This window comes from Rhopalosiphum maidis, chromosome 1 (genome assembly GCF_003676215.2).
Source record: "Rhopalosiphum maidis isolate BTI-1 chromosome 1, ASM367621v3, whole genome shotgun sequence".
Lineage (NCBI taxonomy): Eukaryota > Metazoa > Arthropoda > Insecta > Hemiptera > Aphididae > Rhopalosiphum > Rhopalosiphum maidis.
The window spans coordinates 6,794,199-6,809,056 of NC_040877.1; the positions used below are offsets into that span (position 1 = coordinate 6,794,199).

Here is a 14,858-nt window from a genome sequence, read left to right on the forward strand (position 1 = left end):
AAGGAGTTGTAAAATTGGATTTTGTATATTTTTAATAAGATAGGTACATACAGAGCAACCAGTAGATTATGTTCACAAGATGCTACACGGCGCACTTGCAACGGTGTATATTTTTATACTTAGAATAAATAATAAAAGTCTAAGGGTGAAGTTCATGGGAGTGGAAAAAATAAGTTTCCGTCCTTATTAACACGAATAATGAGAAACCGAGTTTATTTCTTTATTTCTACTGTTTGTTTTTTTATCCTTTTACGCTACAAATATCGATGAATAATTTCAAGTTGTTCAAATACTAAGTCACTGCCAAAAATCACTTTAAGTTATGATTTTAAAAACAATTTTCATTTTTATTCACTCGCTTTTTTTTATCCCCTGTCCGCTCGAAACATAAAGCATATAATATATTTAAAAAATCCCGGAAAACCATCCTATATTTATATACTCGACCCACTACATACACAGTGGGAGCTCTATTAAATTTTCACAGGTCGCCAGACAAAACCAACAAACTGGACGTAAGAGGGAAACAAAAAAAAACATAAATCAAGTTGACTTTTAAAGATACATATTTATATAAACACGAGGTAAAAACAAAAGTACTTACAAGACTCGTAAATTAGTCAGGTTGGCAAAGTCGGTAGACGATATGACCGTAATGTTGTTTCCTTGCAGGTCTCTGTAAATAAAAATAAATACATTTATTAGTTTATTATTTAAAATTAAACTAACAATAAGGAAACTTCACCGGTCCCATTATTCACAATGAACATTGAAGTATAATATCCATTACGTTTACATACAAACTATTAAAATGTTTTAGAAAGTATATGATATATATATTATATAGTTGTTGGAGTGTGAAAATCGTATACGCATTGCTATAACGTTTTTTAACAGATTAATTAGTTCGTACTTTTTACACGTCATACAACACTGTAATCGTCAGAACTTAATATGCGACGCCATAATTTTCGAGTTTGTAAAACGGGTGACAACTGACAAGCGAAATGCTTAGATCCCCTCCAGAACCGCAGTCATTATGATTACAGTCGACATTAGGTCATAATATAATATAATATTATATTGTATAATATTGTTATGTACACAAAGTCTGTGACGGCGGTGCCATACAATGTGACTATAATAAAATCCGACGCGTTTATCGTCCATAAATCAGAGACGGACGGCGGAACGCCGAAAAATGAAATCATTACAACGGGACTGGCTGCGATAAAAACCACGGGATTGGTTGTAAACGTTATTAATTTTACGCGTTAAAACACGAATCCCGCTGAGATGGCGAGACCTGTGTCCTGAGATAAAATCAGTGCACTATCGGCGCATTCCGCGCGCGCATACGCACACACCGCGAACCTGCAATAATATGCAGTTTACTAAAACCGTTCGAATCACCATAAAAATATGGTTTAAACGTTCGTGGTCGATAATATAATACTGTGATCGGCGTGTGTGCGACACACGCAAAAGCCGGAAACAAAAATGCATTTTCCCGGTAGCGTGAGCATGGAAATCGATTTTTATATTTTTTTGTTCCGACTCCCATTAAACGATACATATAGGCTTGATTTAGGTTCTTTATTGAACACAGAAACGAGCACGAAATGTCGGCAACGACTACCTTGCTTCTTCTTCCACGATTGTAATCTCTTCGACAAAAAGTGCTCCAACAAAGCGGCTTAACTTGTTTGCTGGGTTTCCACTCGAATAGTTACCGTTTGACGAGAGCTATCCAACGGTAAAATGCATGTAAAATATACCATTTCATATACTCTTTATCGTAAATCATTTTTTTTTATTCATGTCCGTTCTACCATTTATATAAGGCTGCCGTATTATAACTAAACATGATTTTGAAAATGGCCAAGTGGAAAACTTATCGGCTTAAAAATTATAAAAATGTAGGTAGATACTCAACTGTATTTTCAAAAAAAAAAAAAATATATATATTTTGGTGTAATATAAAATTATATTACTCTTTTATACCAAAACATTTTTAACAATACGTGAATACAAATGGATTTAGTGTTGAAAATATTTATATATTATCTGAATGAAATTTAACTACTATTTTTAAATTAATTTTTTACTGAGAGATTTCTTTTAAATAATACATTATTCCAACTCGGTTGGTTATAATATATTTCACTCAAATAAAATATATTCATCACGAATTCAGTTAACTACATAATGTAAGGAACTCTTATATTTTCACCTTGCGTAAATTAAAATAACAAATACACCTTACACGAAAATGTACATCAATGAATAACTTGAAAAACAAATATTGTAAAAAAAAAAAAAATGTTAAACCGTACCAATATAATTTTAGCACATACAGATATTCGTGGTATAGAACAGTTGATTTAATCCAAATAAATAATGTTACTGCACAAATGTTTCAAAGCGCAGTTTAAATCAGACAAAAATTATCAAGATTTTGTTATAGGTAGACGTTTGGTAACATTTATTCGTTTGTAGAACGAACATAATTGATAATTGCTAAACATATATTTACTTTTCCTTGGTTAAAATATAAATTGTATTAAAACGATTTAATAATTGCGATTAGCGAACGAGTATAATACACATTGTATTAATATTAAAATGATAAATTATATGTGATCAGGCAAAATGTATTGTTAGTATTATTAGTAGTGGTTAAAGACACAATTAGAAATCTATACTTAAAAATGCATTCAAAAACTAAATTAATTTGTCGCTTATATAAATATCGAGTGTTTTGCTCATTTATTTTATAAAACAGTCATTGTAAATCACATGTTAATATTTGAACTATATTGTTTAAACACCTTAGTGTGGTCGGTTACACTCGAAAAGGCAATGTAATTGCATTTAGGAAACGATGTCTTTTTTTTTTTTGAAAGCCAAGTTTGAAAAAAATACAAATACCACGTACGTTATACACGGAGGAAATAAAAAAACAAAGAAAGGGTAATTTGTTAGTCTCAAGTCTGCGACGAACAATATAGTGCTGTATATTGTTTCCGCTCTTGTCCGTCGGTTAAACGAAAAGAATTACCAATCGATTTGTCTGTTTTCGACGTACAAAAAAATTGCGAAACATAAAGAAAACCGTCAGCACCAATACTGACTTCTAATAATACGAATAGGCATTTTTACCAAACACACATTCAGGTAGTGTGAAAAGTCGAGAAAATAAATCAATTGATCACTTGTCAATTTATTATTGATTTAAACCTATTTTATGTATACGTACAATATAATCATTGTTGTATTAATCCCGTTCCTCGTATAAACAATTTTATTAATAACTAATGAATTTTTTAAATTAATTATTATAATAACTGAACAACCGTCATTCACATTTTGCGAACTACAGTAACGATTGGAGCTCTTCTGTAAACTAAAACAATGAAGATTGAACAATTCTGACAAGTCCAATCCACGTGGATAATATAAATATGTATATACAATAGAGGTTTAAATTACATTTACTTGGAAAATAATTTATTTTTTTTTATAACTTGTAGAATATTTGTGTAATATTATTATAATTTTTTATTTTTTTGGAAAGGTATTAAGAAATGACCAAATTGAAATTGAAAATAAAAAGTTTTATTTTTATTTCCTTTTTTTTCATAATGGTAAAGCACTTGCTATAATATTCTAGGTAACTGTATATATTTTAATGTAATACAATTTTAAAAGACAAAACTAAAATAATAATTTTTATCATATCACGCAAGAATATTTGAATTGAAATAGTCTTAGAATGTTTTAAAACAATTTAAATTAATTAGTGTAATGGTTTTGATCGTGTTAGAGATTTATAATTATATTTAAATATTATTCGATGTTGATTGAACACATTTTTCGATCGAGTGACTTACATGTCACTTAAGATATTTTCCAAGTATAACCACACACAGGGTGTCGTTTATCAATCGGACACGATGTAATACATCATTTTAGGGTGTTTCAAGAACACGCAGACTTTAGTTTAGTTAAGGATCACAAATGATATACCCCGGATGCCTATCGGGGTCGTTCAATACTTGTAAGAAAACCGCATATTAATGGAAGACAACAAAATAAAATACATGCTACAATCAATTGTCAAGATAAAATAAAAACCCAACTGACTGGTCATGATTAATTTTAAAAGGATAACTATAGATAAATTGGGAAATAATAAAATATTCACTGTCAAGCCACTAGTGTTGAACGATGATAGCCGCCGTCTACGGTCAGTCGGCTTATAAATCTTCAGTGACAAGAGACTTAACTTTTCGAGGTATCTGTGTATAATATTACATATATACATACCCCTCCTACGGAATGTCAGAGAAAAGACAATTGTTTAAATTATCGTCTGTCAAATACGGTAATTAGGCGTTCCTTAGCAAGGACAAATTCAAATTGTCGCCCATTCATTGTGCTGCAGTGGAGATTACAAATATAATTGTCTCAGTATATACTGGAATCTTAGTGAAAAGATTTAGAATTTCCGAGCTAAGTTATTTAGTCGGTCTTGGTTTATTAAATTGAATGAAATGTTTTTTTAAGTATAGTAAGCTATAATAACACTACGATATTAGTGAACGTTCTAATTTTTAGTAAAAAGAAAAATCCAAGTCCATATAATAAATGTTGATTAATTAACGGAAAATTTAATTCTGCTAAACTAAGTTTTGCACTTAGTTAAATCTAATTTTTAGTTTTATCGCAAAAACTTTAAATTAATATAAATTATGCGACTTACAATGGATATATATTTTGAGAATAAAATAATACAACTTTTTAGTGTTATGTTGAAAATGTACTATGTAAATTAATAGAACAATATGTTATAATAGTATGTGTTATTTATTATAATACATAGGTACAGTTGTCTTCTACCGTGAACAACAATAATTGACGTAAACAGGAGAAACCGATGTCAACATAATATTATATTATAATAATAATATAATAATAATAATTTTAATTCCTTTTTCCGTTTTTATGATTTTATTATTGTTTTATTCGAATCGATATGGTGGATTGTAATCATTGTAGGACAAGTCGTTTAAAAGCAATATGAAAACACATACTTGGGGTGTCGTGATCATAATGTTATGACCTGGTTTGCATTTATATATATATATATGTATATAATCGTTGGAAACAGGGGTATGTGCGGTGTACTCGCCGAAAGGCTTTTGTGTACACATCATGCAGCAATGTATGGGGTTAGCCATATGAGGGGGTGCGAGGTGGGCAGGGGCGATCGAAAAATGTTTTGGAAATTAGGGCTGCCGGATAATTAAATTTCCGTCGATTATTTTGCCGTGTGGAAAGGTGCAGGGAAACGGTAGCCGACAAAGGAAGAGGCTTGTTAGCGTGCTGTCAAAAATAGTTGCCAGTCAAAAAAGGGTCCCGCGCGTGCCCGGACAGATGTTCACCGCTGCCCTGCCGCCGCTTCTGCCGCAACGGCGCGCGTTTGAATTTATGTAATAATATTTCGGAGACGGCGATATTATAATGTCTGCGTGTTTCCGTGTACGTATATAATATTATATCGTATATTATATATGCGCACCAAAAGTTTGTGTCATCGGCTGAGCGCGGAAAGGGCCAATTAATAAATGAACGCGCAGCCGGTCTCCGTTTCCATTAGCATTTAGCCCTTTCGTGGATCATGTAAAAGTTTTCCGTGGAATTTTACATTCCGTCTTGGCGGGGTGTTTAAAAACGAGACAATGTTTCCCGATAACCCTTTATAGCAAAACGCCAGAGATTTATAGATCATATTATTATTGTATGGCGGAGGCGATCAAGTCGTTTTAAAATCGAGTTTTTGGGATTTTCAATAAACCACCGAAATATCACGCCGTCAACACTTTACAGAAATATAATAATGAGCTTTGCTGGTTGAATGCGTTTAGATGTTCACTTAAAATCAACACGTATATGGTGGTTTAATAAAAAAAAAATATTTATATACATTTGTATTGAAATAATGAAGTAGTTATAACTATAATGTATAGTTATGTTATTGTACAGGTTAATTATAAGCTTCTCTGTTTTAAATTAACTGATTTTAAAATTGAAATGCATATAAACGTAATGTAAAAATTATATACATATTATTCGTATATAAATATTGTATTTTGATGTAAAATTAGTAAGTATAACATTTATAATAATTATTTGCGAGTAAAAAAATGCTTGAACGATTCCAATTAAAGCGTTCTTTCAAGTACCGTCTATTTACAGAATGTAAACTATTGTAATTTAATAATAAAATTGTGTTCAATTTTAGAGTAATTGTGATTTGATTGCTTTGGCTATTGAAAATAAAAACAAATAAATGCATTTTTAATCACAAAAGTTTAACAAAAATACACAGACCGTTCAAGAGTACTGTACATTTACGCTTAAAAGAATTAGGGGGAAGTAATTTGAGAATATAATCTAATACCATGTGCGAGGGTTTGGAAAATTATATTTAATGTCGATCATAATAAAAAAAAAACTAAAAAGTATTGCGTAAAATAGTAAAACTATATAGAATCCATAAACACGTGTGATAAAAATAAAATAAAAATAAATATCTTTGATCATAAACAATTACAAAAATAAATATTAATTATTATATGATGGGGACACGTGAACAGTTAGTATACAACTCCTGTTTAACTAACTTTGTTTCGCTGTCTGTTGTGATAAATTATTGATAATAATAAAAAAAAAACATTTCAATTTTATCATCTGTTTGAAGCGTACTAATATTTATTAAAGTTATCTGTCGGTACTTAATCGTTGTTTTCGTTATAGAATAAAGTACATTGCATATATTATTATACATAAAGTCTCGTTTAAATTTGGTAATATTCCAAATGTATAACGTTTGAAATGCTTTAAAGTTTTAAATAGTTTTCGGCAATACACAAGTTGCAAATGGACCGACGTTTTTAATAGATGAACTCGATTGATAATAACTCCCAATCTCATTTATCGATAATAATTTAATGTTTCAAGATCGTAAAAGAAATACTAAAATAGAACAACATTTTATATTTTTAGACTAAAATTATTTAGATTTTTGTGGAGGAGTCATCTTGTGTCATTATGTTGTCTTTATCAATAAAAAAAATTATAAGTTCTTGATATATGTACGGTTCTTAGAGAGAAAAATGTTTTTTTTTATTATCATTGAAAAGATTAGACCAAAAAAAAAAAGATTTGACTGGATCCATGCCAAGTCGCCCACTAAATATTATGCGGATAAATATATTCAGTTTATTATGATTAGCATTTGGATAAACGGTCCGAAATATTTTATAATAATAATAACTATTATTATTATCATCAGTTCTGCATATTCTAATATAAGTTTGTTCTGATTAAATTTCAAAATAAATGTATACACACGTGTATATGGTATGTTATAGTGATTGACTTATCAAATATTAATCATAATTTACAATGTTCTATAGGAACAATAAAGGCACGATTTCAGACAATTGACCGGACTCACGCGTATATGGTTAGGACTTAATTAACAATTCCTATAGCGTTTAATGTACACCGATCGATATACATTTAAAGTGACCAATCACCGACATGATTTATTATTATTACTGGAAGTTCACATAATATACAAACGAATTTACTGGAAAACATAAAGTAAATTAGTAGATTATTTAGGATTTGATTATAATTATTGTGACATAATATTATGCCGAAACACGAATATTGCAATGCATATTGGTTTTTGAATTATTATGATATAATAATTTATACAAAATGAAAATATTATATATTTATTTATGTATGTTGCGTTTAAAAACATAATACCGCGATTTGTAAATCATGTTACTGTCGTATTAATTGCGCGAACCATATATACGCACAACATTCAATACGTTCAAAATAAACCATCTATAAACTATAATATAGTGCACACGGCGTAATCCTTAATCGTCAAGTGCGCAACACAAATATTAAGATAAACCTTTCGAACAAATCAATAGCCGGCGATAATTGTATTGCGGAGACGAGCGCCACAGCGCGCAGAGCTTTCATACATACAGTTAAAACCGATTACACATACCGAGGCCTTCGCCGCTTCCTTTTGGCGACTTCCCTCCGTTCGGTCGGGATCTTTTATTGTTTTTGGCGTGCGCCGCCGAAGTGATTTACCTTGTAAGATAACGAGCCTCAGCGTCTACCCTTAAAACAACATTAAGGGTTTGTATTTCACATTCCCCGCCGCCGCCGTCAGACTGTTGGTTTTTGTTACGTAATTTGTTTTACTCGGATGGCGCAAAAGGAAATGGTGCTTTTGTGTTTGTTTCCTCGGCAAAATTTAGCTAGCCTTCCAGTAAACGGAACCCTTAATAAACGCTCATACACACAGACATACAGACACACATACATACATACATACATACAAGTATTGCGCGCGTGCGTACATCCGAGACATTATATTATTGTTTTCTTCTTGTATAGTGCGCGGGGACGGGGTACCGGTGAGCTACCCACCGCTACTAGGAAGTTAATAAGGAGACGATACGCACACAGTAATTTGCGTATTCTCATTAATGCTGAGACTCTGGGACTTGTGGCCTGGAAAATGAGATTTTCTTTCCTTTTAAGTTCACGAAACTCAATTAGTCCAGTGCCAGAAGTGTAAAGAAAAAAACTATACAATTGCAAACACCGAAATGGAAATTATATTATTATATTGTTCTATGCGTGGATCGGAATTTTTTTCAAGCCGTGGATTTGTACGTTGTTTAGCGAATCAATGCATTAAAAAATTACCGCTACAACATTTCCACGTTATTTGAAATCAAAGTAATTCAGATTATCATCAAGACGCGTATGTATATTTATCATACATTTTACTAACAATACTGTTGTAGCGAGCTACAATGAAGCGTTAGACGACGGTAATATTATAATAAAGCACAATAACTTTGAATTTATTAACTTTGTCTAAGTTAATAATTTCAAGATAAATCCAATGGACGTCATAAATTAAATTGAATACAGAAATTAATCATTTACAAAAACTCATATAAAATGACAACTTATTTTATTATCGGAACTTACATTTCATTTGTGTACAGAAACAATAAATTATTATTTATCTTACATTTAACAACTGTCAAAAACTTTTCTCGGTCCGTCACATTTGTTTATGTAAAAAAATAAAGTAGATTTGCAAGTAACTTTCTAATATAATTGTTTTGTCTTTATTTTATCCGAGAACTTCTGTTATTTTAAATTAAATAATTTAAGAGTAGGAAGGTACCTATTATTATAAGTCTATTAGTTATTCGTATAAATAAAATTAACATTGCTGAATTTAATTTTACTTCTTAACCGTCGTAACTTGTATTGCAAAAAAGTAAGTGATGACAATGTTAGCTTATGTTTAAATTTTATGAAAAACTGATATTGTTATATAAATTATAATCATAGGTATCTATACTGTGAAATATATAATTGTAAATTGAATACGAATCATGGTAAATTATAAGGTTTTCAAATCAACAATATTTTTAAACTATATTTTATGGTTATTATAATATAGAATCACGTTGATATTAAATTTATTAAAATCGCCCTCAATGAATACGGTTATAATGAATATTTTTGGTTTAAAATGACGTTAAAATTTATATCAAGTTTTTTTTCCCACCCTAAAACATAAATGTTTAGGTATATGTGGAAAATGCGTGTATCGGTAATTCGCAATGATTATTTCCAAGGAATACGCTTAGTTCTTTGGAGTTATATTATAGAAAGCAGACTAGTTTATAGCAATGCAATAAAACATACGTAGCACGGGTATAAGTATACAAAACACAATACTAACGGTGTATATACAAAAGATACGGGCCGGAAGAGCTTTCCCCCAGCCGGAATTGCTTCTTCTAAAGGAATCGAACGGAAATGGGATTCGAACTTGACATCAAAGGCGTACTATAGGGTCGTGTTCTTCTACGTACAACAGAGAAACGTAAGAAATTCGTGTTTCTTGATGGGAAAAAAATACTTGTTTTACTTCCCTTTTTACTTTACGAATTTCCGCTTTGATCGGTCAATTCTAAGTCGTTATATTTATTTAATACTGAACAAGTGAGATAATAATATTTTCAACACTTCAATTTCGATGAAATATTTTGCTTTTTATTTCAATTGTTATTAATATTCATTGTTAAATATTATATTATATTGTTTTGAGAGAAATTTCCTGTTAACTTTTATAATTTGACATTATAAATAACAAAACAAAATACTTTATTAATTAAATTTGATCTTTATAAGTTTATAACTATTGATTTATTTTAGTGTAAACGAGTATAAGAAATGTATTATTTAAATAGTATTTTATTGAAGTTAAATATTTAATGCGTTCGATTAATACACGGATTTTAAAAATGTACAGAGTAGTATAACTGGTAATATGCTAATAATGATAAATAAATATAATAGTTATAATCGAGACATGAGTTTCTTCAGATTTTGAAGATAAATTATATTTAATTGCAAGTAATGGTTATATTTGATATAATTTTTAACTACAGTTTTTCAGCAGGTAAAGTGTTATTTTAACCATATCAATAAAGTTCTGTATAATACTTGAAATATTTTCATTGATACAATATAGTGTTCATACATTATGTTTCTAATATAAATAGAAAACGACAACAGTATCCTGAAATAATAATGACGTTATCTTGTATCTTTGCTTAACAAATTACAGTTGTTTTTAGGAAACCGGTAACTTCGAATATTCATTAAAATATACTGTCAGTTCTGCCCACGACTATTGGCTTCTCTTTCTTTAGTGAACCAAAACGCAATACATATTTACTTATATTCAATAATCCCATAACACGTTATCCTTTCGGAACCAGTTAACAAGTTAATGAAAAATTATTTATGACCGTTGTACAAACTACAACGGAAATGAAACAATATTAAAAAATGTGTTGATTTTCACAATATTCAACCGACGTTACTCTGTGTCTGATAGTCGGTATAAAATGGATTTGTAAGAACAAGATGCCATCTCTCAAAAATACTAAAATGTAAATTAGGACACCATTGTTTTTATCTGGGACATTCCTTATGTCTGGGTTGAAGTCATTTACATTCATAATAATAATAAAAACCAGTTGGATGATGTCTGGTGAACGTGACAGAACTATAGATCCCAGGTTTACATAATTTACATCGTTTAGGAAGAAAGTTCGTCATTCAGCCCCTGTTGACGTGTTCGTAACGACCTGCCAACCACTAGCAGCGTGGGCATTCTGACAAGCGAACTTTAGGGGCCATTTTTCGGCCGGACTGCGTTGTCACTACCCTTCCTCGATGGACGCACGGTCTCCAATTACTTACTTTTAACAAGTACCCACTAAATTGTTCAACACAATCACTATGACCCAGATTTCTGACTAGTTTTGTGACGAATTTAAGTGGACATTTATTGGGTTCGTACTTTTCGAAGAGGGTTGCGACACTAGTCACGTTCATATACTTGGTGATACAATTTTAACAGTTTCTTTATTGGTATATTTTTGGAAAATAGTGTGCCATTATTTGTTTTCAAGTATTTTAATAATCTTTTATGAGAACCTAGTCAAAATAAAAAAAGCGTTGAAATTGTTTTAAACAAAGATGTAAGATACCGTATAAATTAATATTGGTTATGACTTCGATATTAATTCATTGAATATTTATGGATAATTAATGTTTGTTTGAATGTACATTTATAATATGAAACTAAAATAATGTAAAGATCGCGTTATATTAAAATTACACTACTAGTTTTTGTATATAAAAAGAATATTTTAAAATCTCTAGCTACTGTAATAATATAATAATAAAAAATATATTACTTATATTATAGCTTACTAATAACATGTTCAAACATAAATTCATGAATAATATTTATCGATAAATAATTTTTGAATATATAATAATTTATAATAACATCAAATAATATAACAATTTAGGTACAATAATTTATGTGAATTTGCGATTTGTATATTTGTAAATAAATTACAGTAATTTCATAACAAAACTGTAAGCACAACTATTATACAACTTTAGAGAAAATAATTTATTATTTTATAGCTACCAGAATTTTGTTTAAGTCTTAAAATGTAGTTTAATACGATAAAATGTAATTAAAAACAATACAATCAAAACCAACGAGTTTTGAAACCCATAGGGTAGTAAAAACATTAGTAATAATAATATGTTCCCTTCTTTATATTTTATTATTATTTCGTATTCACTAGAAAAGCTTTTTTTTATTTTCAGTATAATCATTTGTGTCCAAGCTGTAGACTGATAAAAAAAAAGGTAAAAACATAAATTGCACGGGCCATAATTAAAAGGATTATTTCGTGTGGTTGGAACAGGCGCGTCAACCTGTCACACATAGCTGTGAATTTATGCAAACCGCCACCTGACCTGAACACATGTCACCCAGCGACACTGACGCGACCGAACACCGAAAACGGTCATTACGAGTACCTCTACCTACTGAAACACCAATATGCATTTGCATTTACAGTATTCATAATACTGATGCTCACGAAAAGTTTTTGTCACAATTCACACACCCAGTAAATAATTATATTTTATTTTCGTCTATTAAAATGCTTTTCTCTAAGATAGGTATTTTTCCTTTGTATTAAATAAAAAGTAAATAAAATATGTATTTTTTTGTTTGATTAATTTTTCAAAAAAATATTAATAGATAACACTTATTATTACCTATACTTAATATATTTATTTACACAAATTAATTATTGTAATTTAAATATTATATTTTTAATATGATATTATAATTGTATATTTAGTATAAGTCGATATTGTTTAAAATTTTAAATATTAACTAAGAATAACTTATCGTTTTTAAACGTGCGCAAACATTCATTATACTGAATTATTGATCATTAGTTCAACTTTCAACTATATGTTTATTCTGCTACATATCGTCTATTTACTATACGTCATACTATGAATGTTACCAATTATTTTGTTATTTTTCATATAATATGATGTTTGTTGTTTGGATTTTAACGAAAAAAGAATGTCGGAATCATAAACTGTATACAATAGTATTATTAACAAAGTTTTTCATACGATTTTAATTGTTTATTTTGAACTCAATTACTGTTTGTCAAACAAATAAAATGGCTGCCATCATAGTCTTAACACTAACAACAGCAGTATATCCCAGGTTAAACTTTATAAAAGTGGTAATACTTAGGTCATAAAAGCTAAAATAAACACCAAGATAGACTATGTAATAAATATTTATTTTTTACTTATCTAAAGAAGTTTAATGTGATATGTTAGCATTTTTTTTCTTTTAAAGGTCACGAGTCATTAGCCGTTTAAAGGCCAACTTTACAATGAAGAACTCGTTTATTTAGCTAAAACATTTTTTTTATCTTAAAAGAAATTATAAACGGTACTTTCACTCGTCCTTATGGGACCTGAGTGGTATAATTATTTGAAACGTAACAAAGGGGATAATAGAATAGGGTAATTTGCTGATACTCAAAATGTGCTCCTGGTGTTCAGACCGTTGTAGTTAAACTTATTCAATGCTGTTTTTCACTTAGATTTAATAATGCCTATTGCGATCTCAAACCAATTTAATCGATTTAATCATCTACATTCTATAGTAATCCACATTCATAAAACAATGTTCGATTTTTCATTATTTAAAATAACAGTAGGTATTAAGTGAGCATATTTTTAAAATAGTGAAGTATGTAGTAATTGTCTTGAACCATAATTTACTATTATTATTATTGCATCTATTACTTTTATTGTCATAATATTTAAATCAATTAATCTAAATAATTGTGTTGACAGAAAATACAATTTATTAATTTTGCTAAATTAAAGTTCCTATTTATTTTATTATAATTTTTTTGATAGTAAACATTAGTATACTATAATAATGGTACGGAACGTGTACTAATTGATCAAAAATTGAATATTACGTGTAATCAAATTTAACTCGACGTGATTGAAATTTAACAATAAGTTAAGTCATAACAACAGAATTTTAAATGCGATAATTTCTCAGTTATGAAATGTATTTTTTCGATAAAACATTTAAAATATTACTGTATATTATAATGGTTTGTTCAGTAGAAAATAATTAATAGCAACTACGATTGAAAATTGATTCGATAAATAACAAAAATACGCAATTAAATATAATCAAGTAAAAAATAGAAAAACTTTTATCAATCAAACGGGGTAAAATTTATTTATGCGTAACTAGCATACTTGGAATTTTACACAAAGGCCATATCCATAATATTTGTAAAGTAAAGGGGTGGAAAATACCGCTTGGTGTGTATATACGTTTATATATCTACGAGTATAGGTATATATAACAGATTGACACCTTTTCGGTTGTGAAGAGTGGAAGTCCCTCATTTGAAAGTCCAATGTGAAAGTTGTGTTTGCGTTTCCGTGTCACATCTGCAGGAAAATTTCCGTATCAATTGTCAATGCCGTTTCTGCACTGCTGCTGACTGCCACGGACCTATACGTCGATCTGTTGCCGGTGACATCTGCCGAGACACGGATATCCGACTGAAATTCACTCATATCGGAAAGTTTATACTCTAAATCCATCCGGCAATAATACTGCGCTGGTGAGGTAAACCGAGTGAGATATTTTCGCTCAATTTCGAAAAAAACAAGGGAAGCAAAGAATTTTGGAGAACGCGTTAAGTATATCCGAAGTTTAAATGTACCGCGAAGATAATCGTTGTTGGGCCAACCAAAGTGAAGATGAAAAAAAAAAAAAG

General features: G+C 29.7%; 1 protein-coding gene across 1 annotated transcript in view; it reads right to left on the reverse strand.

Annotated features, from left to right (window-relative positions):
• LOC113549630 (protein slit) overlaps positions 1 to 14,858 on the reverse strand; it is a 121,872-nt gene that overhangs the window by 60,000 nt on the left and 47,014 nt on the right. Inside the window, exon 2 of the mRNA XM_026951024.1 lies at positions 605 to 676. Within this exon, the coding sequence (XP_026806825.1) occupies positions 605 to 676 (72 nt within the window). The remainder of the gene's footprint in view (positions 1 to 604; positions 677 to 14,858) is intronic.